The 25,577-nt window shown below is 54.1% G+C and overlaps 2 protein-coding genes across 4 annotated transcripts; both read right to left on the reverse strand.

Annotated features, from left to right (window-relative positions):
- Positions 1 to 239: 239 nt before the first annotated feature.
- Positions 240 to 8,990, reverse strand: ATXN7L2 (ataxin 7 like 2). Of its 3 annotated transcripts, XM_036109843.2 has the most exons (11): positions 8,844 to 8,990; positions 6,866 to 6,931; positions 6,402 to 6,506; positions 5,787 to 5,997; positions 5,195 to 5,481; positions 4,494 to 4,576; positions 3,900 to 4,150; positions 2,896 to 3,094; positions 2,648 to 2,769; positions 1,364 to 2,159; positions 240 to 387 (listed from the first exon to the last, which is right to left on the reverse strand). In XM_036109843.2, exons 1-11 carry the CDS (start codon positions 8,968 to 8,970, stop codon positions 373 to 375), a joined length of 2,262 nt encoding a protein of 753 aa, XP_035965736.1. In that variant the 5' UTR covers positions 8,971 to 8,990; the 3' UTR covers positions 240 to 372. The 3 variants fall into 3 exon arrangements, with proteins under 3 accessions (XP_035965736.1, XP_035965735.1, XP_035965738.1); XM_036109842.2 differs by having other exon boundaries at positions 240 to 2,159; XM_036109845.2 differs by lacking the exon at positions 6,402 to 6,506 and having other exon boundaries at positions 240 to 2,159.
- A 2,260-nt stretch (positions 8,991 to 11,250) lies between these two features.
- Positions 11,251 to 25,501, reverse strand: SYPL2 (synaptophysin like 2). Its single transcript, XM_036109846.2, has 6 exons — positions 25,406 to 25,501; positions 25,169 to 25,243; positions 17,518 to 17,642; positions 16,221 to 16,422; positions 15,016 to 15,207; positions 11,251 to 13,475 (listed from the first exon to the last, which is right to left on the reverse strand). Exons 1-6 carry the CDS (start codon positions 25,457 to 25,459, stop codon positions 13,329 to 13,331), a joined length of 795 nt encoding a protein of 264 aa, XP_035965739.1. The 5' UTR covers positions 25,460 to 25,501; the 3' UTR covers positions 11,251 to 13,328.
- Between the last annotated feature and the right edge of the window lie 76 nt (positions 25,502 to 25,577).

A 25,577-nucleotide genomic window follows, 5' to 3' on the forward strand; every position in this document is an offset into this window, starting at 1 on the left:
ATCATCCTCTCTGGAGAGAAGACTCCCCCATGACACAAACCCCAGCCATTCCCACACCATTTAAAAGGACAAAAATACATGAGCAAGGGCTGGGAGCTGGAGTCTGGCTGCCTATCATCTCTGCCTCCTGGGGTGCGGATGGGGACAGCAAGGACATTCATTTTATTACATCTTTTTCCTTCCTATTCTATGTTTCTGTTTTTACATTTTCTTAGCAGCAACAGAACAGGGAGACAGTCTTGAGGTATTTTAAAGAGTTTTTTTTCTTAAAAAAAATAATATAAAGTTATAAAAAGCGGCCGCAGCCTGGGGCCCGGATCTGGAGGGGAGGAGGTGCTGACGGCTCCGTCGCAGTGGGCAGGCACTTTCTTGTTAATGGGCTTTAGACTGCAGGAAGACAAGAGGCAAGAGACACGGTCAGGCTAGGGGCCTACCAGTCCTCCTACCCAGTGAACTGTGTGCACCATTAGAGCTAACGCTTGTTTTCCTCCTGGCCGGGCTGGTGACAAACGCTGGACGCAGGGAAAGATGAATGCCAGCCGAGCGGGACAGCCTGAGAACGTCCGTGCGCACACGCATACACACATGAGGGCACTGTCCGACTCACTACTCTCGTACGGGTGCCAGAGGAGTGGGTATGCATCTGGCCCGTGCCTACAGTGGACAAGCAGCCCCCTTCTCACCCCCGGTAAGTCCCTCCTGGCCGAGATCCTCTGGACAGCCCAGAGTGTGCTACTCCCGTCAGAAGAGGCACAGAAACCTGGCTGCTGGCTTTCCCAGAAACCCTGGAGGACTTGCCTGGCACCTGAAATCCTGGAAGTGGCCACCTATGCATACATGGACCTCACATGGTGTCCCTGCCCTTCCAGGTCCTGATGCCCAGAGGCAGAACCCACGAACAAGACCAGCCCACGCACCCCGCCGCCCGGCATATCAGGCCACGGCTCAGGGACCCAAACTCAACCCCGCTGCCCAAACCTTTCCCCATCAGAGTTCATGAAGTCCAACTTCCTTTCCTTCAGGGGACAGAGGTAGCTCCAGTTCCTGGTGTGGGGGGTCAGAAAGTGGCCCTTTCATTGAAACAGAAGCAGATGCGGGGGCAGGGGAGAGGTAGCATCTCCTCAGCTCAAGGGAGAGCTAGCGGAAGGCCCATCAAGCAAAAGCTGGGTCACCTTTCAAAGAGCTGACCCACCTCTCCCTAGAAAAGACAGCCCAAGAACTCTCTCAACTTCCCCCTTCAGAATCCCTTCCCTGCACAAACGTTTACTTAGCACCTTCTCCGTGCCAGGTGCCCACTGTGCGTTCTACCCTCGTCCATCCTGATCTCTCCCTGCCCGTGCTCTTCAGGGAGCTGGGCTGGTACCTTCAGTGTAGAACACTTCTCCTCAAAGGCCATGACAGGCCCCGGCTTCTTGCGGCGCACGGAGCAGGCCGCATCGGCAGGGCCACCGGCCTGGCAGTGCTTGGCCTTCACCGGCCGGCAGTAAGTAGCCAGGTTTTTCCGCTTCTTGGCTACCTCCTCCTCAGAGAGGCAGTTGGTGGACAGGGCCTTGGCTGGGTGTCCAGCCGCTCCCCGGTTGTCCAGCTGAGAAGCCTTGACGGCTGTGGGGGGCTGATGAGGGGAGCCCCGACAGTCCAGAGGCCCTGCCCGCTTCACTCTTGGCCCCACCGTCCCATTAAGCCCGAGGCCCAGGGCTGTTTTAGTCTTGGCCGAGAGGCCCCGGCAGCCAGAGGGTTTGCCTTTTCCAGAGGGCTCCAGGATGCAGGTCCGTTTGAAAGTGGTGGGGCCCGGGGATAACTTTCGCTTTCGAGAAGGGGCCTCCACCTCGACCCCGTCCTTGCCTTTGGACGACTTGCTGGCCTTCGAAGGCGGGAGTCGGCTGAAGGATGGGGATGGCGTGTTGGCAGGCAGGGGTGAGGTGATGGCCTGGCTCCCGCCCATGCACTCCGCCTGGCTGCAGGCCGCTGCCACGCTGGGGGAACCTGCAGGGTAGCTGGGGACAAGGCTGTCCTTGGCGGGGGGCGTGGAGGCTGGGCAGGCGGGTCGGGGGGGTGGGCCTGGAAGGCGGGGGCAGCTGCCCATAGAGGATGGGCTCAGGGGAGCAGAGAGCGGGGAGCTGACAAGGTGGGATGGAGGCTCAGCCGCCGGTGGGATCTTCCTGCAGTAAAAAGAGAGCTCCGCTGTGACGCCAGGCAAACAGGAGGACCTCCCCACCAACCTCCACCCGGCTCTCTGCCCCACCTAGAAATGGCCCACAGAGCCCCGGCCTTGCTGCCATCTGCTGGGAGACACTGGAACTGACGCTTAGGAAGAGAGCACACGGGTAGGCAGGAATGAACGAGTATCTAGACCCATTCAGAACCTCATTTCAAATTTCAGTTTCGGCATCTCCTATCCCTAGTTACCCAAAAGGTACTGGAAGTGACGGATAAGAGCCGGGCTTCACTCCCACACCACCCACTCTTGCCCTGCCTCAGCCCAGCCTCAGGCTGTCAAGTTCCCCCACGTCCTCTTCATTCTATCTGGGGTCTTGCCAAACAGCTGAACGGCATCTATGGGTAGGTGAGAAGAATGAGAGCTTCTGAAGCCCACGGATGTCTAGGGCCCGGGGTCTAGAGAGGGCAGTTCCGGGTCCAAAAGACTCACTTCCACATGTGGGAGCTGAGGTGCCGTTCCAGCATGGAGCTCAGTGCTGAGCAGAACCGGTCCAGCCGGCGGCTAAACACGTAGCATCCCGGACTCACCAGCCGGCTCCCAAAGGTGCAGAACTAGAGGCAGAAGGAAGGGCCACGGTTAGTGGGGCCTGGGACGCAGGGAGGGCTCCTGCGCAAAGGATCTGTGGGCCGGGAGGGCTGGGCCACCCCCCACCCCAGGTCCCTGCCCCAGGTCCTTACCGCCTGTGGCCGCGGGGGCCGGGTTGCATAATGGCAGTCAGGGGGGAGGTGGAAGTCCTCAGATGTCCCCTCCTCCTCACTCTCCTCGCTGGAGGCCTGGGCCCCACCCCGGGGCAGGGGAAAGGGGAACAGGCCTGGGTCCCCATCACCACCACAGGGGCCTTCATCATCCAACTCACTCTCAGAGGAGGCCCGGGACCTGGAAGGGCCAAAGGGGATGTGAGGGCAAGGAGACCGGAGTGGGTCAGGGTGGGGGTGTCCCTGAACCCGCCAAGCTCCAGAAAGCCAGGGCAGACCCCCTGCTGGGCAAGGAGACAAAGAGGAAGGAGGACAGCACGGGAGGAACAACAGAGCTCACAGAGTAAGAGCCAGAAAGGTCAGGGGCCACAGCTCCCAAGGGATCCTCTCCCCAGCCCCTTCACTTCCCAGACCCTGCCTCCTCGGGGGGAAATCTGCTCCAGATTCGCCTCCTCCAGAAAATCTTCTGAGTTTAACTGCACCCAGCTCTGGTCAGCCCAGTCAATTCTCTCAACCCCCTTCTTGCATCACATATTCCTGTGAGCCTGTCTGTGAGCTGAGCCTGTTTCGGGTCTGCCCTTGTGTTACGGGCAGAGATGCGAGTGCGTCTCCTTCGGCAAGGTGGGCTCTCCCCGGGCTCCAGCGCGGCCTCTGCACACGAAGGGGCCAGTGAGTGAGTACACAGTAGGACGGCTTCACCCAGGACCCTGACCCTTGTGGTTCCCCAGGTACAAGTTTTGGCCCGTGGGAAGCAGCCGGGCGGAGGTTTTTATCCCGGCCGTGGAAGCGGCACCCTACCGAGAGGCTGAGGTTCAGCGGTGTTGTGCCGGGGAAGGAGCAGGGAGTCACCTACTCCGCACCACTGCCAGGGGCCCCAGCTATCCCCCCAACTCGGGGAGGATTGAGACTCCCTGGGCCTGTCTCCCGGGGTCCCTGATGGCTCGGGACCAAGTGTCCCCAGGTCGGGGACTGGACCCCGGACGTACCTGGGCAGTGCACAGTACGGGTAGGTCTGCTTGGTGCGAGCAGAGAAGGTGCTGCTGGGGGCGGCCGCTGCCACAACCTGGACTGAGGAGGGGGGCTCCTGGGAGGGGCGCTCAAGGGTGGGCTCCCTGCGCCCTGGGCTCTTCTCTTTGGGAGACTCCCCTTTGCGGGAATTGGCCTTCAGCTCTGCCACTAGCACGTCAAAGTCCTTGGCTCGGCCCTGGACCTCCCGGCGCTGGTGCACCGAGTGGATCTAGAAGAGAGCAGGGTGAGGGGTGGAGGGGGCGGTGAGCTGAGCAGGAGTGAGGGGCAGCGGTGTGCGCTAGCCTGGGCAAGCAGAGAGGGGGGCATGAGTGTGTTTGTACGTGTATTTGTCTTTGTTCCACTCCCCCCACAGGCTCAGAACCTTCCTTTGGAGTGGGGCAGTCCGCCTGCTGCTCCCAGCCTGGGCCCCCTGTGGGCAGCCTCCTCTCCTCTTGCCTCACCTGGGCTTCACCCCACCCCAAGCTGAATCTTGGATAACACTGCAGTTTCTCTCCTCGCCCAGGCCCCGTGTCTGTGCTGTCCTCCCTCACTGTGCGTGGGACTGAGATTACCTTGCAGGTCAGCAGGCGAGTGCAGATCTTTTTGGTCTCTGGGTTTATTACCCCACACTGCCTGTTGAGGTCGCACTCCTTCCCTGTGGGGAAAACCGATCGAGTGAACCCCAAGGCCATTTCCAGGAGGCCCAAGGGAAGGCCTGGGAAGAGCTGGGCCTACGGCAGAAGAACCTCTGGCCTTCAAGTCCGGGGCTGCAGCCTTCCAGAGAAACTCCTCTGGGCATCAGAGAGAAACTCTCTGCTGCAGAGGCACAAGAACCATCCCCGCCCCCATTCCCAGCCCAGGCACTCCTTTTGGCGATTCCAAGTCTAAAATAGGGCAACACAGATCACGGCACAAAGCTAGCCACAGGCTGGGATGCCAGGGAAACCAGCAGTGGGGGGTCTGGTGCCCTGGATCTAGATGAGAGGAGAGATAAAGGTCAACAGCCGGGGTGAGGAAGAATACCTTCCCCTGCTTGGGCATAAGCTCCCTTAGCCTTGACCAGGAAACCTGGGCTGGAGAGAAGCTTCCTAGAAAGCAAGGAGTTCAAGTGTATGTCCACGTCAAGCAGTGACCAGGGGCCCCAGTATCCTGGCAACCAGGGATGGCCAGGCCCACTCCTTCCTGACCCCTCTCCTTTGGGCCCAAGGACCAAGCTGTCCAAAGGGGTCCCCCACTCTACCTTCCTGACCCCCAAGACCACATGACTACTCACGGGCCATCTTCCGGTGGGTTTTGGGGGGCAGCCTGGCCCCACCAGGCTCCTTTTCAGGGGGACTGCCTTCAGCCCGGTGACTGGGGCCCTCACTGGGGGTCATCTCGATGTTCTCTCTCCCTGGAGGTTCTTTAGAAGGGGGTGCCGTGGGGTTTTTTCCCGGGGAGTCCTTGGTGAGGCCAGCAGGCTGGCTGAGGAGAGCAGAGGGCGGGGCCAGCCTGATTCCATGTCCGTCGGGCTTCGGGAGACTGGACATCTTCTCCAAATTCACCACAGGTACGAAAAGGCTACACATGGAGAGAGGGTGTGGGCTGGGGGGTGGGGGGCTAGGCCTGGGCCCTGGACTCTAGCCCAGAGCCACCTCCTCCCCAGCCCTGGAACTTGGGTGGGCTCCACCAGGGGTGCAGGACGTGGCGAAAGGGCACCCCATATTCCCTGGATCACACGGAAGGGAGCTGCAGGGAGAGAGAGTGGCTGCCTCCTGCTGTGAGCAGGGCCCACTGCCCCACAGCTGTCTCCATTTGTGTTAATGCCTCCCCGGGCTAGGGTCAGGGTCAAGGCTGGTCTCAGGGAGTCTCCAGCCTCTCCTTACCAGAGGTTGTCCTTCTGTGTCTTCTCAGGAGGCGGGTGGCCACGGCTCCGGGACCCCTGGCCCTTCTCCCTGGAGGAGGTTTTGGTGGAACCTGGGGCCCTGCAAGCTGGGCCCTGCCCATTCACTACATGGCATTTCTGAGAGCTGGCAGGGGCTGGAGGTGGGGGTGGGGCCCGGGCGTAAAGCTTGCTGAGGGGCCCATGTCTTCTTTCTGTCACCAGGAGGTGGAGAGAGTAATCGAGGTGAGTGGTATCAACTGCCTCCTTCCCCCATCTCCTGACCCTGCTCACAAACTCATGATACCAAAATCTGCAATTTCCCAAGCCTGAGATTCTAAATTTGCCATTTTCCCACTTGAATCTGAGCCTTCCAGACTCAAAATTAGGACTCGGCTTCCTGAACCTCTTTGCTCTTCCCCTAATTTCACTAGATGCTAGAATTTTGCTCAAACAATCATTCTGACCCGCCACAGTCCTCTGAAGCCACCCCCAGGACCTTCTGATCCCCAAGCCCTCCCCCCCAGGACCCACATGACCTCCCAACTGACCCTGTCCTCAGAGTTCCACGTTCCACCTTCCCCTGTCCCCTCTATCTCCTCCCTAGGGCTCCCCTCACCGCAGTGCTTCTGGAAAGCTTGAGGCTTCACCACTTGGCTGCAGTGGTTACACACAACCAAATAGAAGTCGTCATGGGCAGGGCAGTGCCCGAAGATGGACATGTCTGCAATGACAGAAGCCCTTATCACTGGGGCTGGGGATCCCAGGGCTTCCCTGTAAGATCAGGCAGCACCCCGCCCGCCCCCCCCTCCCCAGCTGACATGACAGGCTTTATGCTGCCTGCTCTCAGCTTCTAGAGCTCAACCTAAGAACGTGGGCTGTCAGGTGAGTGAGCCCAATCACCTACGATTAGGATCTCCCACAACGGGTCACAGGAGGCAGGGGAATGGGCTGACTCAGACCTAGCAAAGCAAGGATCCCCAGACCTGCTGCTTCAAGCAGCCACCTCCTGGGATATGTTGAAAGAGAGGAAGGTGGTCCTGTCTGCCCTAGGCCCCAGCCCTAACGCATGTCAACTCCCACCTTCTTTAATGAGGGTCATGGCATCCAACTTCTTCGTGTTTTTGTTACTCTCCTCCACCTCAGCCCCTGGAGGAGAAACACAGCTTAGAAGGACCACCCCCACCCCAGGAACCCCGTCTCCCACCCAACCAGTGCTGGCAGCCGAGGAGTAGGAAGCCTGCACTCTCTAACAAGCTCCCGATGCTCAGGACCCCTTGGAGAGCCTTTCAGTGGGTCATTCTCAAGTGCCCATTCTTCCTTCAGCTGCTACCTCTGGAATCAGCTGACCCCCTTAGGAAGGATCCTGCCACCTTTCTTAGGGACCCTCCACTCCAAAGCACAATTCAGGGTTCCACTGCTGAGTAGCTGGGTGATTGTGAATAAATATGATCTCTTTTCTGGGCCCGCTTCCCCATTTAAATGGGAAACAATCCTTAACATGTTTTACTATAAATCTCCAAGTCCCTTCTTGAGATTTCTCAGACGGGTCCTTCCTGCTACTCTGTGCCACACCAAACAGATATCTCCCAGGTCCCCATCCCCATGAATGCGATTTTCTTCCACCTGGGTTACCGTGGTACTGACAAAGTTACACCCAGCTTCTCAGGTCCTGCATTGACAGGATGGTCACAGAGCAGAGAAACTGCTGTCTCGGGGGTCCTTTGGCATCTTCAAAGTCCCTTTGGTCAGCTATGCAAACGCCTCCCCTCTTTAGGAGGGCTTTGGGCAAGGGTTGCCCTTATACCTCAGTTTCTGGGTTGATGACAAAAACATCTTAGCTGTGCAAAGCAGCTCTTTCCCCCATCCCCCTACCTTACTCCTCTCCCCTCCCTCCTCTATGCCCCCTCCCTGTCCCTTGGAAAAAAAATCAATTCTGAGTCACCAAACCCGTCTGATTCCATTTCCGGTTCTCAAAGCACCCAGACCCTGACAATGGCCCCATCCTTGCCCACCCAGCATGGGGCAGTCCTGGGGTGGCCTGGGCTTCCACTCAGATGTGCTTCTAACACCTACTAACAGATTTGCCCCTCTCTAGGATGAGAAGATCGCTGACAGTCTTACATAATCTCTAGATATGAGGGGTAGTGGGTTAGGCATGCAAGAGACAAGGGGCAGCTCCCACTCTTAAGTCCGTTAAAATGCACTGATGGGCAGAACTGAGCTGGGAGTGGGATGTCTGAGGAGAACAAGTGTCATCAGAGACCGCTCCATGCGGTCTCCTCCTCCACCTCTTCACTTGCAAACTTCTTCAGGGCTGTGATGCCTGCTGTCACCCCAAAGGCCACGAGGCCAGGTGCCCCCTGGGGCCCAGGAGACAAAGATCAGCAGAAGGGGCTGTCAGCCCGCTTACCAAAGGCACTCAGGGGCCTAGAGAAGGTGGGGGTCAGGGGAGAGAGCCAAGAGGCAGGGCAAGAGGCCCAGGAAAGGACTGAGGGTTGGAGGCACAGAGGGATGGATGGACGAAAGGAGGAAGGAAGGGAGGATGGATAGATGGATGGACCGACGAACTAATGCGGAGGGGGCGGGGGTCCAGTGGCACTGCAACCCGCAGGCAAACGCCGAAAAGGAGCAGGAGGTGTGGGGCAGAAGGCGAAGGAACAAGGGGGGTTGGGAGGGGGGCACAGAAGTGGGGTGCGTGGGAAACACGTGGAGAGGACTGTTGCGGACGGGGAAAGCCCTAGGCAGGTGCAGGAGGGGCGGAAGCTAGAGGACAGCAGGCGAAGAGAAAGGTAAAAGCAAGCAGATGTTGGGGCAGGTACTGGGCACCGGCAGAGGCAGAGGTGGGCAGGGTGGGCTACGGGCGGTGGGCCGGCGCTAGGACCCGGAGGCGCGAAGGTGACGGAGCAGGCGGGCACTAGGACCCGGCGGGTCCTTTGTTTGGGGGGCCGGGGAGCCGGACGGCGGCTCCCGTCGGCGGCTCCCCTCTGCTGGCGGGGGCCCGGAGAGGGGGAGGGGAGACAGTGATGGGGTCCCCGGACTCTAGGGGAGCTTCACTCACCGTCGGCCGCGGGCAGGTCGGCCCGTTCCACCCACGAGCTCCAGCTCTGTCCCGCGAAGTCATCGAGACTCGGCACCCGCCGCTCCAGAGCGGCCATTGCTGCCGCCGCGCGTTCACGCACCGCCATCACCGCCGCGGACGCGCGCCCGCCCCGGCGCCACCGCCGCGCGGCCCCCTCCCCTTAGCCCCGCCGCGGGCACGCCTCCCCTCTCCCTCCCACCTTTCCAGCTCACTCTTTGCGCAAGCGCAGCACAGGTTGTCTGCCCCTCACTCTCCCTCTCACATAGCCTTCTGGGAAGTGTAGTCTTGGAGGGACTTGCCGGTGCCTACGGAGCTTGCAGCAAGAGCCCCTCCAAAATGCACGATTGCGGAGGGCAAAGAGACCAAAGCCCCAGGACCTCCTCTCCTAACCCCTGTGCACACATTCTTTGTGCTACCAGCACGCTCTCCCAAGATCACTGCATACACACCCCAGCCCCAAGCCTCTCTCTGCCCAAGACGCCCCTCTAAGCCGTGCCTTCGCCAGCTGGCTGGCGCCCCTTCCCGGGCTGGCGGTCAGGAAGCGACTTCGCTCCCCTGTAGATCGAATAGGGTAGGTGCAGGGAGGTGGGCGCTGTGAATCCGAAGGACAAGGGGAGGGAGTCTGTAGGATGTGCTGAAGGACACAAGGGTTGGAGTGGGGGAGGGTCCTCGGCTCTCGTGTTGTGTCTCTTCTGTGGGAAACCCACGGTGCCCTGAAGCAGGGTAGAGGGCTGGAGTGGCGTTGTCTGGGTTTGGGAGGACCTAGATGAGCTGATCAAGATCACCTGTCAGGATGACAGAAGGCTATCTCTGAGCCAGAGCCAGCCCCGGAACGGGGGTGGCCCCGAGGCTGCTGGTGTTTGCAGCATCTCTGCTGATCCTTCTCTCCTCCTGAGAACTGCGATCGATACCCTGTACCGCCTCTTCCCAAACCCTGGCTGGACCCTGACTCCATCCATCACTTTGGTTTCTTTTTCTAATGAATATTTTCTCTGCTGGAAAGCCTGCTACCAGAGCCTCAGCATAGGGAGATTTCTCATCAGATCTGTCATTTTCCTTGCTAAGGCCTGGAAAATACCTTAATCATCCTCTTTCTTCTTCTCAGCTGATAACATTTCTTCCCACCCTCCCACAATCAAGAGACAAAAGCCTGCCCCCCATCACATCAGAAAAGAGAGACTAGTTCTCTTTTCCCCTTTTCAACTCTCACAGCTCACCCCATATTCATTCCTTCAGCTAAAGGAAACCAAACTGGAGGCAAATAAGTCAAGGTCTGTGACTTCAAGACCTCAGACTTTCTTCTCATTTTCACCCAGGGAAGGTTTAAGTACTGTGAAGATAATCTCTGAGGGCAGAGATTCTTAACCTGAGAACCACAGATGATGGGGGGGGAGGGGGGAGGTGGTCCAGGAACTTGTTGAAATTGAATGTAACATCGTGTGCAAGTGTGTTTTTTCTAGGGAATGTAAGGGTCGCTTGTCAGAAGGGGGAGAGATGTGCAAGTTTGTTCAGAAAGAACCTTTATAGTTAAAAGGGCAAGGCATACGGCCCTCACCTCCTGACAGGAAGCTTAGGAGAGCAAATGCAAACAGCACTGTGAAAGCCACTATCTCTTGCCTTTTGAGTTTCCTCAAATTTGCTAACCAGTCTCAGTTACTTTGGACTAATTGGTGCCACTAAAAGAGGAAACACAGACTCTATTGCTCGGGGTGCAGAGTGGAGAGGAGTGGAATGATGTTTTGGCGGAAATGCAAGAACTTAAAGCAATGGGAAGAAGAGAAAAAAAAATCCCTGGAAGGGCTCTAGTCTTAGCTCCTTCATGGCAAATGCTTTGAAGCACTGTTTATTCAAATGTGTAATAACAAGCATCGGAAAACAACATGCAACATTCTCCCCCCACCCCCCGTCCCGATCTTCAATCCCAGAAGGAAGAGACCTATGATCATGATAGTGGAGAGAACTCAAAATTCCGAAAAGGTCCTTGGTGGGCACCCTGGCAGTCAGAGTTTAGTAGGGCAGAGGGCAAGCATCCTGCCTGTTGGCCTCCTGCAATCTGGAGAAACCAGACACAGTCTCCTATCCTAGTCCCCACTAGGCAAAGCAGTGGTGCCAGCCCTGATTGGAGGGGACATGAGTCCTATGAGGACAGCTCTGCCCTCGGCACTTGGCCTAGCCCAGCCCTCTGGAGGTAATGAGGTGAAGTAGCCTTTCCTCTTAGGGTGGTCATGGAAAGCAAGGCCATAGCCAAAATCAAGGCCCTTCTCGATGAGAACAAGCCAGCCTCTTGAGGAGGAGAAAGAGCCTTCTCTGCTCTAGGGAGAGTTCTGGGCTAGGAGTCCTTGGCAGGAGTGCATACCCACCCCACCCCACCCCCCTTCCCCTAGCTCAAGGGCCAGTTGCTAACTTCAGCCCCCAAATGAGAACACTTTATCCATCACATTTCAAATAAATTATAAATACATACACAGAATCCAAACAAAGTTCCAGTAGAAGCTGCTCACAGCCCCTCACAGGGGCCAGCTTAAAGAAAAATGGTCACCTCTTTGTTCTCTGTGTCTCTGGAGCTATAGGCAAAACTGTTCCCCCTCTTGCTTGAGTAACCATGGGGACAGTTCAGGACAGAGAGAGGTTCAGACTTAGAAACACTCTCATCCCCATCTCCTCTCTTCCCTCCTCAAATCCCTTCCCCAAAATCCAAAAACAAAACAAAACAAAAAACCTAATTCTTTCACTGAAGGGTTCTGGAGCATTTGAGGAGATAAATCTCACACTCCCCCTGTCAAGTGGGGAAACTCTGACCCAAAGAAGAAATGATTGGCTCAAAGTCAAAGATCCTGTCTTCTGGGTACTCCGGTAATGTGTGCATTACTATGGATGGTGTTTAGGGAGGTGAGAAGGTTGGAGGGGTTGTCTCAGACCGGAGGAGAAATTGGCACAGGGCACATTCACCTTTGGGATGATAAGTGGGCTAATTGGCACTGGATTGGAAAATGGCTGGATTCTTCCTTCTCCATCCTTCTCTGAGCAGCCCTATGGCCAAGGTCAGACTAAAGTGCTTTGAGCTGGGTAGGAGATGAATGGCCCTTTTCCAGTCAGCACTGACTCTTAGGCCCTGGGGTCCAGAGAGGGACTGAAGGAGGTGTCAGAAAGAGGAGACATATCAAAGACAAATATGGAACTGGGTCCCAAAGTGAAGAAGCACCAATAGCATTGGCCTGCCCTGGACTGGGGTTCGGGTGGGGAGGGATAGAGCCTGGGAGAAATGAGGAAGCAGGGGAGGAACCGAGGGCAAACCGAGAGGGCATGTCCTTTTGTAAAGGTGAGGCATGGAAGTATGAAACAGAGGCCAGGGAAGGAGTTGTGGGTTGGGGGGAAACAAGGAAGAAATGGGCCCATCCATCCATGTCCTGGGGCTCTGGGGCAACTTAGCCTCATGATGGTCCTTTGGGCCCTTCCAAAGTCCCTATCTGGACCCACAGGAATGAAAGGAAGGCCTGGACAGACATGGAAAAGGATCTGAATGCCTCAAACCCAAGAGGCTGGGGAAGGGAGATGGACAGAGAGGTTGGAGGCGGGGAGGGCTGAAATGGAGATGCTCCTAGACCACTCATCTTGTGTCCCATACGTGAGACTAAGCACAAGAAGGAGGGCAGGGAGGAAGGTCAGGAGTTTCTAGGGCAAGTACGAGTGTAGTGTTGGTAGAAAGTGCCCCAGCCTGGAGCGGTGGGAGGACTGAAGGAACAGAAGAAATGCTTCCCCAGCAAGTTTCCTGGCTTCAGGGTCTTGAAGTTGCAACCCAGTTGCAATATATCTGCTCCCCACTGAGTCCAGGCCACATCAGGACCCTCTACAGAGCTGTTTTCTAGGCTAGTTGGCCTCCTGGGTTCCCACATGGTAGGCTGTGTGGCTGAGCAGAGGCCAGAGGGAAAAGTGGGAGAGCGCGGGCTGACTGGAGATGGGGGCAGACACAGGCTTAGATGACAGCCATTGAAGAGGGGTCACTGAACCGCTGGTGGGCCCTTCATACAAGGGACCAGGAAGAAGGCTGCCAGCCAATTTCCCCTCCCCCCACTTTTATTGAAGCCGACACGTTGATAGAAGTGGCTGCTAGGAACGAGTCTCAGGACTCTGGTCTCCTGCCCCCTGCAGTAGAGGCTCATTCTCAGAGGCTATAAGGGTATAAGTAAGACCCCAAGTAAGATGCTGGGGGTCCAGGCAGTAGACAAGAAGCCGTGAGCTCCTGCCATCCGAGGCTCCAGCCAGAGGAGGGCTAGGAAGCCACTGGGAGGGCTGCCCGGGTTTCTGACAGCTGATGCCTGCCCATCCATCAGCGACGACGTCTCAAAGCTCAAAGCCCAGAATGACAGGGGAGGGGAGTTGGAGAAGGAAGAAGAGGGAGGTCCTGGAAGCTGGAGGTGGTTGAAGAGGTGCTGTCCTGTTCGGGAGTAGCCAGGTGGGGGCTGCTTACTGCTTCTCCACTGCTCCCTGCTCAGCAGCACTCTCCAGGCTGGGGCCCTGGCCCTGGTCCTGGCCCTGCCCGTGCCACGGGGTCTCCTTGAACACAAACCAACAGTTCCCGGCCCACAGGAAGAAGTTGATAAAGCCGAAGAGCTGCAAAGACATCAGGGAAGTTTGTGAGAACAATAAGGAGGGCATTGTGGGAACTGGGGCGGGGGGGGGGCGGGGGAGTCCCTGTGGTGGGTGGGGGAAGAGGCTGAAGGCTGGGAAGACTAAAATACAGAGAACTGGATGTAGAGGCAGGGTTCAATGCCGATATCCACCACGGGTTCTCTGATGAAAGTCTCTAACTGTCCACAGCACGCACCTGAGTTGTAGCTTGATCACTAGGAGAATCTGGCCCCTGGAGTGAAGCAACATGCAAAGCATAGCAAGGAGCAAGGGCTCTAGTGCGCTCTCCACAGCACTGTTCTGAGTGCCTTTTTTCAAGGGTGGGTGTGACCAGAGCTGTCCAAGGTGCTCCTTTCCTGGGCCAGGGACCCAGCCAGGGCTATATTCAAATATTTATTCAAAAATACTTAAGGGGCACCTGGGTGGCTCAGTCAGTTTAAGCGTCTACCTTCGGCTCAGGTGATGATCCCGGCATCCTGGGATCAAGCCCCATATCGGGCTCCCTGCTCAGTAGGGAGCCTGCTTCTCCCTCTCCTGCTCCCCCTACTTGGGCACTCGCGCACTCTCTCTCTTTCTCTCTGTCAAATAAATAAATAAAATCTTTTAAAAAGATACTTAAAAACCTATCAGCAGGAAGTATTTTGGGGGGGACTGTACTGATGTCTGCAATTGACTTCGAAATGCATGAAAAATAAGATGGTTTGATGGATGAAGAGGGGCAGACAGATATGTGATAAAGCATGTCTAGGAAAATGTTAATGGTACAGTTTAGGCGACGAGTGTGTGGGTGTTCATTGTAAAATTCTTACAACTTTACTGTATGTGTGAAAAGTTTTACAATAAAATGTTGGGGGCTAAAACCTATCAGCAGGGTTCTAACAAGGTCTAGAAGGTTCCCTGGTGTGCCAGCGATGAAACCCCTTCAGTTGCTGGGCCTTGGGGAGTTCTAAGCCATTTTCAGGACAAGGCTAAGGTGACGGGGGCATTTGAAAAGCTTGAAGCCTCAGCTATGTGCCAACTGATATGGAAAGATTTCCACATTCTAACAACCGGGATGGCCAAACCTCTGTGTACCAGCTGGGCCCACCCTTGCCCAAAGCCCCTTTCCAGTTTAGAGGCCCGGGTGACAATGAAGCCCTTCTCTTTCACTCTGGGTCTGCTCCCAGTCTTAAGCCCAGCCACACAGCCTGCGCGCCCCTTCACGTGCTCGCACACACATTGTCAAGAGGCAGGAGGAGTGGGAGGCAGTCACGGAGAGCATGCCTGGAGGTGGGGAGAAGGGAGATGGGAGGGCAGAGTACAGAAGGAGGAAAGAACAGGAGGCTAGTGGCTGTTGGGTTCCCCCCCAAAACCAACATGTCTTCTCGGGGTCATCCAGGGGCCAGCAGCCACCCGTAGGTGCTGGGGTCACCGGCTCCAGTTGCAGGGGATACGGGCTGGAGAGACACCCTCTCTGTCCCTCTCAGAACCTGCCAGCTGGGACCGGCCTCCCCCAGACACCAGCAGCGGCCGCAGGTCTCACCACAGAGATGTTGGCCAGTCCCATAGAGGGCGTGGCCCCAGCACTGCACACCGCTTCCTCTCCGTGGCACACTGACATGGCTGCCGTCAGGCTGGATGGCCGTGTGGCCCCCTTGATGTCCGTCAAGCCCTTGCCCCAGGCGGCTGCAGCTACCAGCCAGAAGAAGGTGAAGGAGACAGTCACACAGAAGTCCTGGGAGGAGCAGAGGGACAGGAAATGCACTCAGAAAGGCCCCCCTGATGGCCGACTTCTCTTCCTCTGGCCATAATGCCCTGGGATCCTGCGGTCCCAGGACAGCTCCCTCTTGCCGTCCTACCCAACACCTGGAGCCTCAGGGAGCCCAGGTCATCTTAAGGAATCTGTTCACTGCCACTAAAGGAACGCTGCCACTCAGGGCTACCCCTGCCCAGGCCCTCAGAATGGAGGTCAAGCAACGAGGTATCAGGGTACCTGCTGGTCACTGTCACCCCCAAACCCAGGTGGCCTAAACTTCCCACTCTCGCCTTCAAGCCTTTCCTTTGATCACCATTGCTCAGCGACCCCTGGAGGCAGACTGCAGGAGACAAACGGGGTCCTCAAGGGCACCCCTTCCACCTTGCACGCCTGGGATACAGAGACGGGAGAGGGGGAAGAAGATTAATGATAGCTAACACTTACCGAAGCGAACTATATACCAGATATCTTACGTGTATTTTCACTCATCTCCCCCAAACACTATGAGATAGGTATTATTTTATCCCCCTGTATATTGAGGAACCTGGGGTTTAGAGGGGATAAGTGACTTGTCCAAGAGCACACAGCTATAAAGGACTGCCCTGGAATCTGAACCCAGGCAGTCTGGCTCCGGAGCCCACTTCTTGGTGCTGTTACGCCCTCTCTGAGCACAGCGAGCGATGGGGGATTGCTAGAGGCAGAGTCCTCGGAGCTGTGGGAACCACCGAACCTGAAGGGGATGGACAGCAAAGAGCTGGCAGGGAGACTCAGGATTTCTCTCTGAGCACAGCGAGCGATGGGGGACTGCTAGAGGCAGAGTCCTCGGAGCTGTGGGAACCACAGAACCTGAAGGGGATGGACAGCAAAGAGCTGGCAGGGAGACTCGGGAGTTTCCACATCGGGGCGTCCTCCCCCCTCAATGTGACATCAGTCCCAGGAGGCACACCTCCTCAGTTTCTCCACCCCATCCCTCCTGGCCAGTGCCCACTCACCGCCAGCGGGAAGCGCTTGTTCTCTGTGTAGAGGTTGTGGAAGCGCAGGTAAAGGACCAGCGCAGCCATGGTGTAGAAGAAGGAGAAGATGCCCAGGGTCACAAAGAACTCGGCGGGAGCAGAGAAATCCCCCATCAGGTGCATGGTCTTGGAGGTGGAGTCCTCATCGCAAAGGGGCATCTCATACTGGACCCGGTTCAACCTGTGGGTGGCAGGGGGGTGTCATCCTGAGCTCGAGGCAATACCCTCCCTGTGGAGGCAGGGGACTGTCCCTGCGCTGGGAATAGTCCTGCGCTACTTCTCACCCTGGGACTCTTGCAGAGCCAAGAAAGGGGACATGGGGGGAGGAATGTTTCTGGAGGCAACCCTGCAGTCAAGACAGAAACACCCCCAGAAATCTGGTCCAACTCTACCTCCCATTCAGCTGCTACCCCACCCTCATCTACCTTGCCCAGATACGGTGACCATGTATTTCCAAGTATCTCTAGGGCCCTTTAGGTCACAACCACAATATACATAGTGCATCTATTTCTGGTAGCCAAACCACCAGGGAGATCAGCTTCATTTTGCCCCCCAGAGAGCACAGGCCCACAGTGGCCAGGTTAAGGTTGGACTTTCCCATTCTCAGGCCTTATTTAGCACCCCTTCCCCATGAGACTATATGGGACAAAATAAGGACAGAAAACAAAACAAAACAAAACAAAACCCTGTTACATACAAGAGATAGTTAACCTAACTTGGCCGTTGGTACTAAAAATTTCTGAAAAGGCGAGCCCTGTCCCCAGCTCTCTTCTGAGCAGTTGGGACTCCCCTCCCTAGGCTCCCAAATAGCCAGGAAAGAGTATTCTTTTCTACCTCCTGGTCAAGGTATATCTCCTTGTATTCTAGTGTACCAGGTGAGGTACCCCACATCAACTCTTTAGGATCTAAGTACTAACAAGCTCCCTAACCTTCAAGGCAGGGAGAAGGTCGCTGAAGGTCAGAGAGACCTGTCCAACTAGCCTCCATCCCAAACTGCATGGGTTCTTTCTGTAGGAACTTTGTTACCTGCTATTGGTTATCTATGGACTGGAACATTATTATAACAATGACCTATCTGAGTTTCCCTGACATTTTTCTATGGTTAGTGTGTCTGAAATTCCTAAAGGGCAGGAAGGACCAAAGTCTTGTAGTTCTATTTGAACCCAAGTGGCACTAAACAAAAGGTCTTTTAGGCTTCTGGACGAGGAAGAGTCCAAGTAGGTCCTGCCAAACCAGCAAGAGAGGCTGTGTGGGGTCAGAATCAATTCCTGCTCACCTGAAGGGATAGCCGAACAAAACAATGATGGAGCTCACATCCTTGGCTTCGTTGTTGCAGCGAACTGTTGCCCCTGTCTCTCCACTGTAGGAGCCGCAGGACCCGAAGGCGAAAATAGCAAAGAGCTGAGGGAGAGGGAAGCCCTTTGAGAGTCAGAAGGCCTCAACTGGCCAAGGTATATCCCCTCAGAACCACCTTCTGACTCTCAGCAGGTGCAGTTATGGGGGTGGCGGAGGATTTCCTTTAATCAAGTCCCTCCTGGGCAGGGACTCATGGCTTCCCTTGGCCTTCCCGCCTCAGGATGCTGTGTTCACTGCACCCGAGTGCCAGACCAAATAGCCAAATGAATGAGGTTGAGTTGGAGTGGTGTCTGCTCCAAACCCCTCCTTGTATAGATGAGAAAACTGAGACTCAGAGAGCAGAGCAATTTACTAGAGTGCACCCAGCTAATGAGTGACCCGGACCAGGGCTAGAACCCAGATTTCCAAACTCCTAACCCAGGTCTGTTTTTACTCCATAACGCTACCAAGCATTAGCAAAATCACGTGCACACAACTCTATTCTAAACTCTGGGTGCAAGCCTGGGACGTAGATGAGCTGTCTTCTAGGTGCTTAATGTCCAAGACACCAAGACATGGAGAAACACACAGAAAACAATCATTAACAAAGTAAGCTCTGTGCTTACTAAGAATGATTCCATCATGTACAAGCGTGTCTGGAGGGAGACGTACAGAGAGCAAATGGATAGTTTCCACATCTTCCCATTGGATGTGACAGGTAGCCTCCTTAAGATGATGATGAACACAAAGCAGTTCAGGCTTTTGGAAACGTCTAGCATAAAGCTGGACCTGAATTTCCTCCCCAAGGGAAAGGCACCCTAGAAATAGATACCTCTGTGCCAACTGGGATCAGGCATGTGTTGGAATTCCTTCCATTTCTCCTTTGGAGCTGTCATTGAATCTTGTTCCCTTGTCGCTACCTTCCAGTGGCTTCCTGCCTCACTGGAGGTATAGCTAGAAGGGACAACTTCTGCCAAGCCTTCAGAGGGGCCAGGCGGGGAGCTGTCCCTCGCTCTGCCAGCCTAACTCCTCCTCCCCCAAAGGTCCTCTTCCTTGCAGCGACAGTCCTGGCTCAAGCCCAGAGAAAAGTAGCTTCCACTTGCCTTATCAGCCTCCACTCTTTCCCCAGTGGTGTTTCCCTTTGTAATCTGTTGGTGCTGCCATCGCTGTGTTAAGAACCAGAGGCATTTCAGATCACTTGAATTGTTTTCCTCTTCACCTTTCATCACATTTTACTAAACCTCCTGTCTTAAGTGAAATGAAATGTCCTCAACCTACGGTTTTAGCATTTCTTTCTGGGGAAACACACTGGTTAGAAAAGGAGGTGAGAAGCTGGAATCTCTGATCCTCCCACCTCATCTGTTCAGGCCCCATTTCCTGCGCACTTACCTTGTACACGCTTGTACATGATGGAATCACTCTTAGTAAGCACAGAGCTTACTCTGTTAATGACTGTTTTCTGTGTGTTTCTCCGTGTCTTGGTGTCTTGGACATTAAGCACCTAGAAGACAGCTCATCTACGTCCCAGGCTTGCACCCAGAGTTTAGAATAGAGTTGTGTGCACGTGATTTTGCTAATGCTTGGTAGCGTTATGGAGTAAAAACAGACCTGGGTTAGGAGTTTGGAAATCTGGGTTCTAGCCCTGGTCCGGGTCACTCATTAGCTGGGTGCACTCTAGTAAATTGCTCTGCTCTCTGAGTCTCAGTTTTCTCATCTGTACAAGGAGGGGTTTGGAGCAGGCAATCGAGAGGCCTTGCTCTCACTGGATGAGGGTAATGCAATCAGTGTGCTCTTGGCTGGGCTGACTAGCAGCTGTGCTCTGCCCCTGGGTCGTGCCCGGTGCCCCTGCCCCGCCTTGCATCGCCTGGCCTGGCAGATCTTCTCCATGCTGGAGCCGCTGACCCCTCTCTAAAGGTCATAATGGGCACCTCTCTGTTTCCAGGAGGTTTGGTTCAGACAAATGAGAATGGTCTCCATTTTTAAAACACATCCAGTAGGGGCACCTGGGTGGCTCAGTCGTTAAGCATCTGCCTTCGGCTCAGGTCATGATCCCAGGGTCCTGGGATCGAGCCCCGCATCCGGCTCCCTGCTCCAAGGGAAGCCTGCTTCTCCCTCGCCCTCTCCCCCTGCTTGTGTTCCTGCTCTCCCCCTGCTTGTGTTCCTGCTTTCCCCCTGCTTGTGTTCCTGCTCTCGCTATCTCTGTCTCTGTTAAATAAATAAAATCTTTAAAAAAAAAAAAAAACACATCCAGGAAAGGAGAGAGCATAACTCTCCCCAATGCCTGAATAACCTCCTCATCTGGCTTAATTTACAGAGGCTGAAGTGTAGAGCCCTGTTTGCTCATGTTGACCGAGCTGAAGAGAAGTTCCCCAAAGCCTCTGCATCATTACCCTTTATATACTCCAAGCGTCCTCACTGGCATAACAATGGTGCTTCTCCAGCTCTTCTTCATGGGAATTCTCGAATTTTTGTCAGCTCTGTGAGCCTCTTACAGGTTTCTTTATTCCTCCTAGCTTCTGGCCCATTAGGGTGTCACATTCTAGGAAGGGCAGCACAGTTGGATATATTTTTACCCATTGGCAGGTAGCTCTATATAGGTCCCCTAAGAAAATAGGTATTCCTAACTTGGGGCAATGAATGGTCAGTTGTGGGGCCTTCTCTTCACCAGCACTTCCCTGACAGGCATATCTACAGAAAGATGACACTTACTGAGCATCTACTGTGTACGAGGCACGGTTCTAAGCACTATCATTTAGTAGCGAACAGAAGAGAAAAATCTCCGTCTTCATGGAACTCGTACTCTAGAGCTGCATTATCCACCATGGTAGCCACCAGCCAAGTGTGGCTATTTACATTCAAATTCATTCAAATTAAATAAAATTAAAAATTCAGTTGCTCAGTCACACGAGCCACATTTCAAGTGCCATATGTGACTAGCAGGTACCCTATTGGACAACACAGATCACAGAACTTTCCCATCACTGTCCGAAGTTCTGCTATGGCTACGTGATAAACTTGAAGTTCTGAAAATCCTGAACCCTGCTCTATGATTCCTCAGAGAGTGAAATATACCACAAATAGCTTTAGTCCTAGCTGTATCCTCTTCTCTTCTGAGTCTTTGAAAGTCAGGAATCCCGAAGCACCTTACACAGCTCTTTGTCAATCAGAATATATAATTAAATCTGAACATCACACAGTCATCTGATGTCAGAAAACATAAAGTTTGCTAGGTAAGTGGACGAAGGGAAAAATCTGAGGGGAACCTCACAGGTTCACAGGACAGCAGAGCAAAAAAGATCTCAGACAGGGATGCCTGGGTGGCTCAGTTGGTTAAGTAGCTGCCTTTGGCTCGGGTCATAATCCCAGGGTCCTGGGACTGAGCCCCGCATCGGCTCCCTGCTCAGCGGGGAGCCTGCTTCTCCCTCTGCCGGCTTCTCCCCCTGCTTGTGCTCTCTCGCTCTCTCTGACCAATAAAGAAATACAATCTTACGGGCACCTGGCTGGCTCAGTCATTAAGCGTCTGTCTTCGGCTCGGGTCGTGGTCCCAGTGTCCTGGGATCGAGCCCTGCATAGGGCTCCCTGCTCGGCGGGGAGCCTGCTTCTCCCTCTCCCACTCCCCCTGCTTGTGTTCCTTCTCTCACTGTCTCTCTGTCAAATAAATAAATAAAATCTTAAAAAAAAAAAAAAAAAGATCTCAGAGATTATTAAGCCCAATGGTCTCATTTCACAGAGGTGGAAACTAAAGTCCCAAAAGATCAAGTGACTCTCCCAAAGTCATATTTAGCTATCATGAGAGCCAGCCTTGGAATTCACATCTCCTGATTCCCTGTCCAGTGCTCTTTCTACTTCATTCATTCATTAATCAACAAACAGTTATTGACCATCCCCTATGTGCCAAGTGCTGGTGACACAAAGATGAATAAGACCTGGTACCTTCTCTTTCGAGTTTACGTCAAGGAAAAAAGTGTCATGCTCAAACAAACAAGCAAAATAAAATTCTGCATCACAAAGTTATTAAGGCTAAAAAAAAGAGAGAGAGCTCTCTCCTATGTTCAGTGAAGATTGTAAGGAGGCAGGGAGTAGCTCTGCACCTGGGATGCAGAAGCAGAGGAAGACACCCTGACCCCGCCCCTTCCACCTTTCCGCATCAGATTTGTCTTCTTCCCTAAATGTGCCAGGTGACTGAGGCACAGAGAAGAGCAGGAAAGAACTGAAACCATCCATGTCACCAAACACAAGGGTCTGAGTTGGGCAAACTGCTCAAAAAGAACAGGAGCCAAGGAGAGATGGAGTCCCTGAGACAGTGGAGGGGAGGGATGCGGATCTCTGAAGTTCTGATGCCAACCAGCCTTCCTCCTCTTGGCCCTGTATTGCTGGGGACAGCGATGGTCATACACTGCTCTCCATGCCCTCCTCCTCCTGTCTCTGCTTCTCTTTGGGAAGGGTGTCAGAATAACCTCACCAGTTTGGTGCCGACTTGCTTGATGGTGATGATCCTTTGACATCACTCCCATCCCCAGTTAGTGCGGGACACAAGGAAGACAAGGTTTCCCCCTACTCTTACCCCGACAGTCATCTCATTGGTTTTATGGACTCTGATGGTATTCTTTCGCATTCCCCCACACCAACTGAAATAGCTTATTTTCATTACAGAGACCCCAGAGCCAAGTAAGTGGCTTTGGCAACTCAAAGGTAAATTACTGATCAGGGGTACACCCAGTTAATGATAATATGACTTACTATGGGAATAGTGACTGAGTAATCCAGGAGATTCCTTTGTGCCTTACCCTCAAAGCGAGGATTTGGCAGTGACATTTGAGTAACCTAACTAAAGGACAAGTCTAGCTGACAGTCTGCATAAAGAAGAAATTTAGGGGAAAGGGGAGGTTTAGGAACAGGAGAAAGGAGAACCAACAGTCATTGAATATCTCCTGGACTGCTTGGACTGAATGCTTCGATGCTTTACAAAAATCACCTCCTATATCCTCCCAGTGAACCCATGAGATAGATCTCACCCTCATTTACATATACGAAACCAAGGCCCACAAAGATTTTGTTACTTACCCTAGGTACCCTAGACTCTATGGCTAGAAAATAGAGGAGACTCAATTTAAACCAAAGCCCCTCAACCTCAAAATCTGCTTTTTTTCTTTTTTTAGGAAACCATTCTTTAATAATTGATCTATACCCATGTTATTTTGCTAGCTTTGTGAGGACTTGGTGAGGACTTGGTCCAGAATTGGAATTGAGGTGAGATTAATTTCTGAATTTTAAAAAAAGACACTCTAAGCCAAGCCCCTAACTAATAAAAGCCTAATATTGCTTTCTTCTTTTCAGGATTCCAGCAAAATTGCTTTTGGATAACAATGACAACAAAAGTTTTCAAGCATCATTACGATAAATGCAAGATCTGTGTTTTCTTTTTTTCCTTTTCCAGCCCAGGAGCATTTGATCCCCCCAAGCAGGAAATGAGTGAAAATCCCAAATGACATTTTCTCTGTCATTTCTGGTGCTGGTTCCTGTGCACCTTTACATGATCTCATCCTGCAGAGACTCAGGGCAAGTGAAACTCACGCTAGGCTGCCAGGATGGCAGTGAAAGCAAATCATGTCTCCCTTTGATGCTGCCCTTCGCATGAAGGCTGAGTTCAGAGTCTAGCCCTGGGCCCCCGGATTTAGCACTATGAGAGAAAGGCATCACCCCCTCTCTAAGAAGTTGAGGATCATAAAAGTCAAATGGGTCTTAACTCTTAGGGATCAGTGCTGACCCTGAGAGGAGACAGGATCATTTTCCTAGGCATTGTTTTGTGCAGCCTTTATAGAAATGTGGTATTGGGGGCGGGGGGGGGGCGGGCATTGAGAAAAGGATAGAAGGATTGAAGAGGGAAGCTTTTCAGAATCCCCCCACGAAGGATGATTCCATGGTCTAATAACCTCATTGTTTTCCTTATCCCTTGACAGTCTTTCTCAAATTTCCCTTAGATCCATTTGTCTAGTTTAATGATAAAATTATACTCTTACCTTTCAGGTTCTGCTCCTCATAATGGCTCCCTAGTTGTGGATGGCAGTCACATGGAGCCTTAATATCATTCTTACATGGCCACCACTGGTACTCAAGTGGTGGGTCAGAACAGGGAAGTGGAGGGGGGGAGGTGAAATTGCTCAGTCAGCAGTCCATCCAACTGCTCTTGAGGCAGTAGGGAGAGTGGAAAGTCCCCACCAGGTCCCAGAGTTTGCACTTGGGAGCTCCTTGCCTGGCCTATAGCCCCAGTCAAGGTCTCAGATATCTGGAGATAACCCCAAATGCACTATTGCCCCTGAATTCCAGATCTGATGATTCCCATCCAAACGATGATTCAGGAATCAGTGACACAGTGCTCACTCTTGTCTCCTATGATTTAAAAGTCCTTTAGAACTCAATCCTCCTCAGTCTTAATGGTAACTTATTCCTTAGCTGAATTCTGGGCTGAAAGCACATTAATTTATTCACACACCATTTGGTGTGTGGATTGTCTAACTTAAATCTCCTCTGTTATAGTGTACTAAATGCTCCCAACAAGTTTTCATGATTTGAAAGAGTGACTGCACCTGTCCACATTCCTAACTTACACTCAGGAGGCCTTGGGCACTGGTAAGGACAGAGAATATACCAATATCTCAAAGTACCAATGAGGTAACGAGATGTATTTCTCCTAGACTATTACAGAGGAAACTGAGGCTATGAGCAAGTGATTTCTTCAAGGTCACGGGGTGAGTCTAATGAAGGGCAATATTCTGGCATACCAACCCGTTGAGAGCAGAAGGGGACCCTGGGAATGGTGTGATCAACAGTTAACTAATGTTGGAAGCTGAGGTCCAAAGAAGTGACTTGCCCAAGGTCACAAAGCTGGAAAAGGCAGGTCCACGTCTGAAACCCAGAGCCCCAGCTTCCCTACTCAGTGTTTTATCTTATTCTACAAGCCACATTTTGGCCACAGTGTGATTTTTATTGTCTTAATATTTTTTCTTTTATTTAATCCTAGAGTCATAGACTTCATTCATTCATTCATTCATTCATTCACCCTTTCACTCAGTCACAGGAACCCAGATTACTCTAGTGACCTCAATAGGACAACTGCCAGCCAGGACCCTGTCCCTGGAGCCCACCTTCAAGATCTAGTGACGGTGCGTTGGGGGGCAGGATGGTTTCCATCGCCCGCCTCCTTCCCTCCTCTGCCCTCCGTGGCTTTCCTCGTCCTCCTTGTCCTCCTCCCCCCTCCCGCCACCGAGGAGTGGTATGTGCAGGATCAGAGTTCTGGAAAGGTTACACCCGGGTCCTCTCGCCCGGGTGAAATGTGAGCGCCCTGGGCAAGGGCTCCTTGCACATAGAAGGACCGAATCCCGGACTCCGCATGCCTTGCTCCTCGCCCTCCTGCCACCAAGTGCTGGAGAAACAGCCCCAGCCCGCCCCTCCCCCGCCCACCTGTCGCCGCCCCCCACCCTGCCGTCACGGCCGGCCGCAGCACCTCCCCGCCCCCCACTCGGCCACATTGCTTCGGGTCAGCGTCACAGCCCAGGCTCCCGAAATAGCCCGCGGCTAGAGCATCGACTCACCCACTGGAGAACTTTGATGAAGCCCAGCGGCTCCTCCAGCCGCCGCCAGCGCAACCCCACCAGCAGGCGGTCCACCTGCGGAGACAGGGCCGGCGAGCGGTCAGGGCGGCGGGGGACCCGGGAAAGCGCTGGTCCTCCTCCCACTCACAGTCGGGAGAGGGGGCGGAATAAGGGTCCGGCCTGACACCCAGGTGCAGAAGGGGTGGTAAGACAACCCCAGGGGCGCGCGGGGAATACCTGCGGGCGCGGCGACTTGTCCGCCGCGTGACTCGAGCCCTCCGTCGAAGACATGCTGGCACAGCGGGGCCGGGGCGCAGCGCCGGGGCTCGGCTCCCTGGCCGGGAGGCTGCGGCAGGCACCGCGGGGGGGCTGGGGGCTGCTGACCGGCGGTGGGGGCAGCGAGCGGTGC

This window comes from Halichoerus grypus, chromosome 5 (assembly GCF_964656455.1).
Source record: "Halichoerus grypus chromosome 5, mHalGry1.hap1.1, whole genome shotgun sequence".
Lineage (NCBI taxonomy): Eukaryota > Metazoa > Chordata > Mammalia > Carnivora > Phocidae > Halichoerus > Halichoerus grypus.

Coding starts and splice junctions, on each gene's coding strand:
- ATXN7L2 (XM_036109842.2), bottom strand. CDS start 8,970: ATGGCGGTGCGTGAACGCGCGGCGGCAGCAATGGCCGCTCTGGAGCGG. Junction 5,482..5,786: donor ACACAGAAGGACAACCTCTG/GTAAGGAGAGGC, acceptor CTCCATGTGTAG/CCTTTTCGTACCTGTGGTGA. Junction 2,770..2,895: donor GGCCCCCGCGGCCACAGGCG/GTAAGGACCTGG, acceptor TTCTGCCTCTAG/TTCTGCACCTTTGGGAGCCG.
- SYPL2 (XM_036109846.2), bottom strand. CDS start 25,459: ATGTCTTCGACGGAGGGCTCGAGTCACGCGGCGGACAAGTCGCCGCGC. Junction 25,244..25,405: donor ACAAGTCGCCGCGCCCGCAG/GTATTCCCCGCG, acceptor CTGTCTCCGCAG/GTGGACCGCCTGCTGGTGGG. Junction 13,476..15,015: donor GACTGGCCAACATCTCTGTG/GTGAGACCTGCG, acceptor ATGTCTTTGCAG/CTCTTCGGCTTTATCAACTT.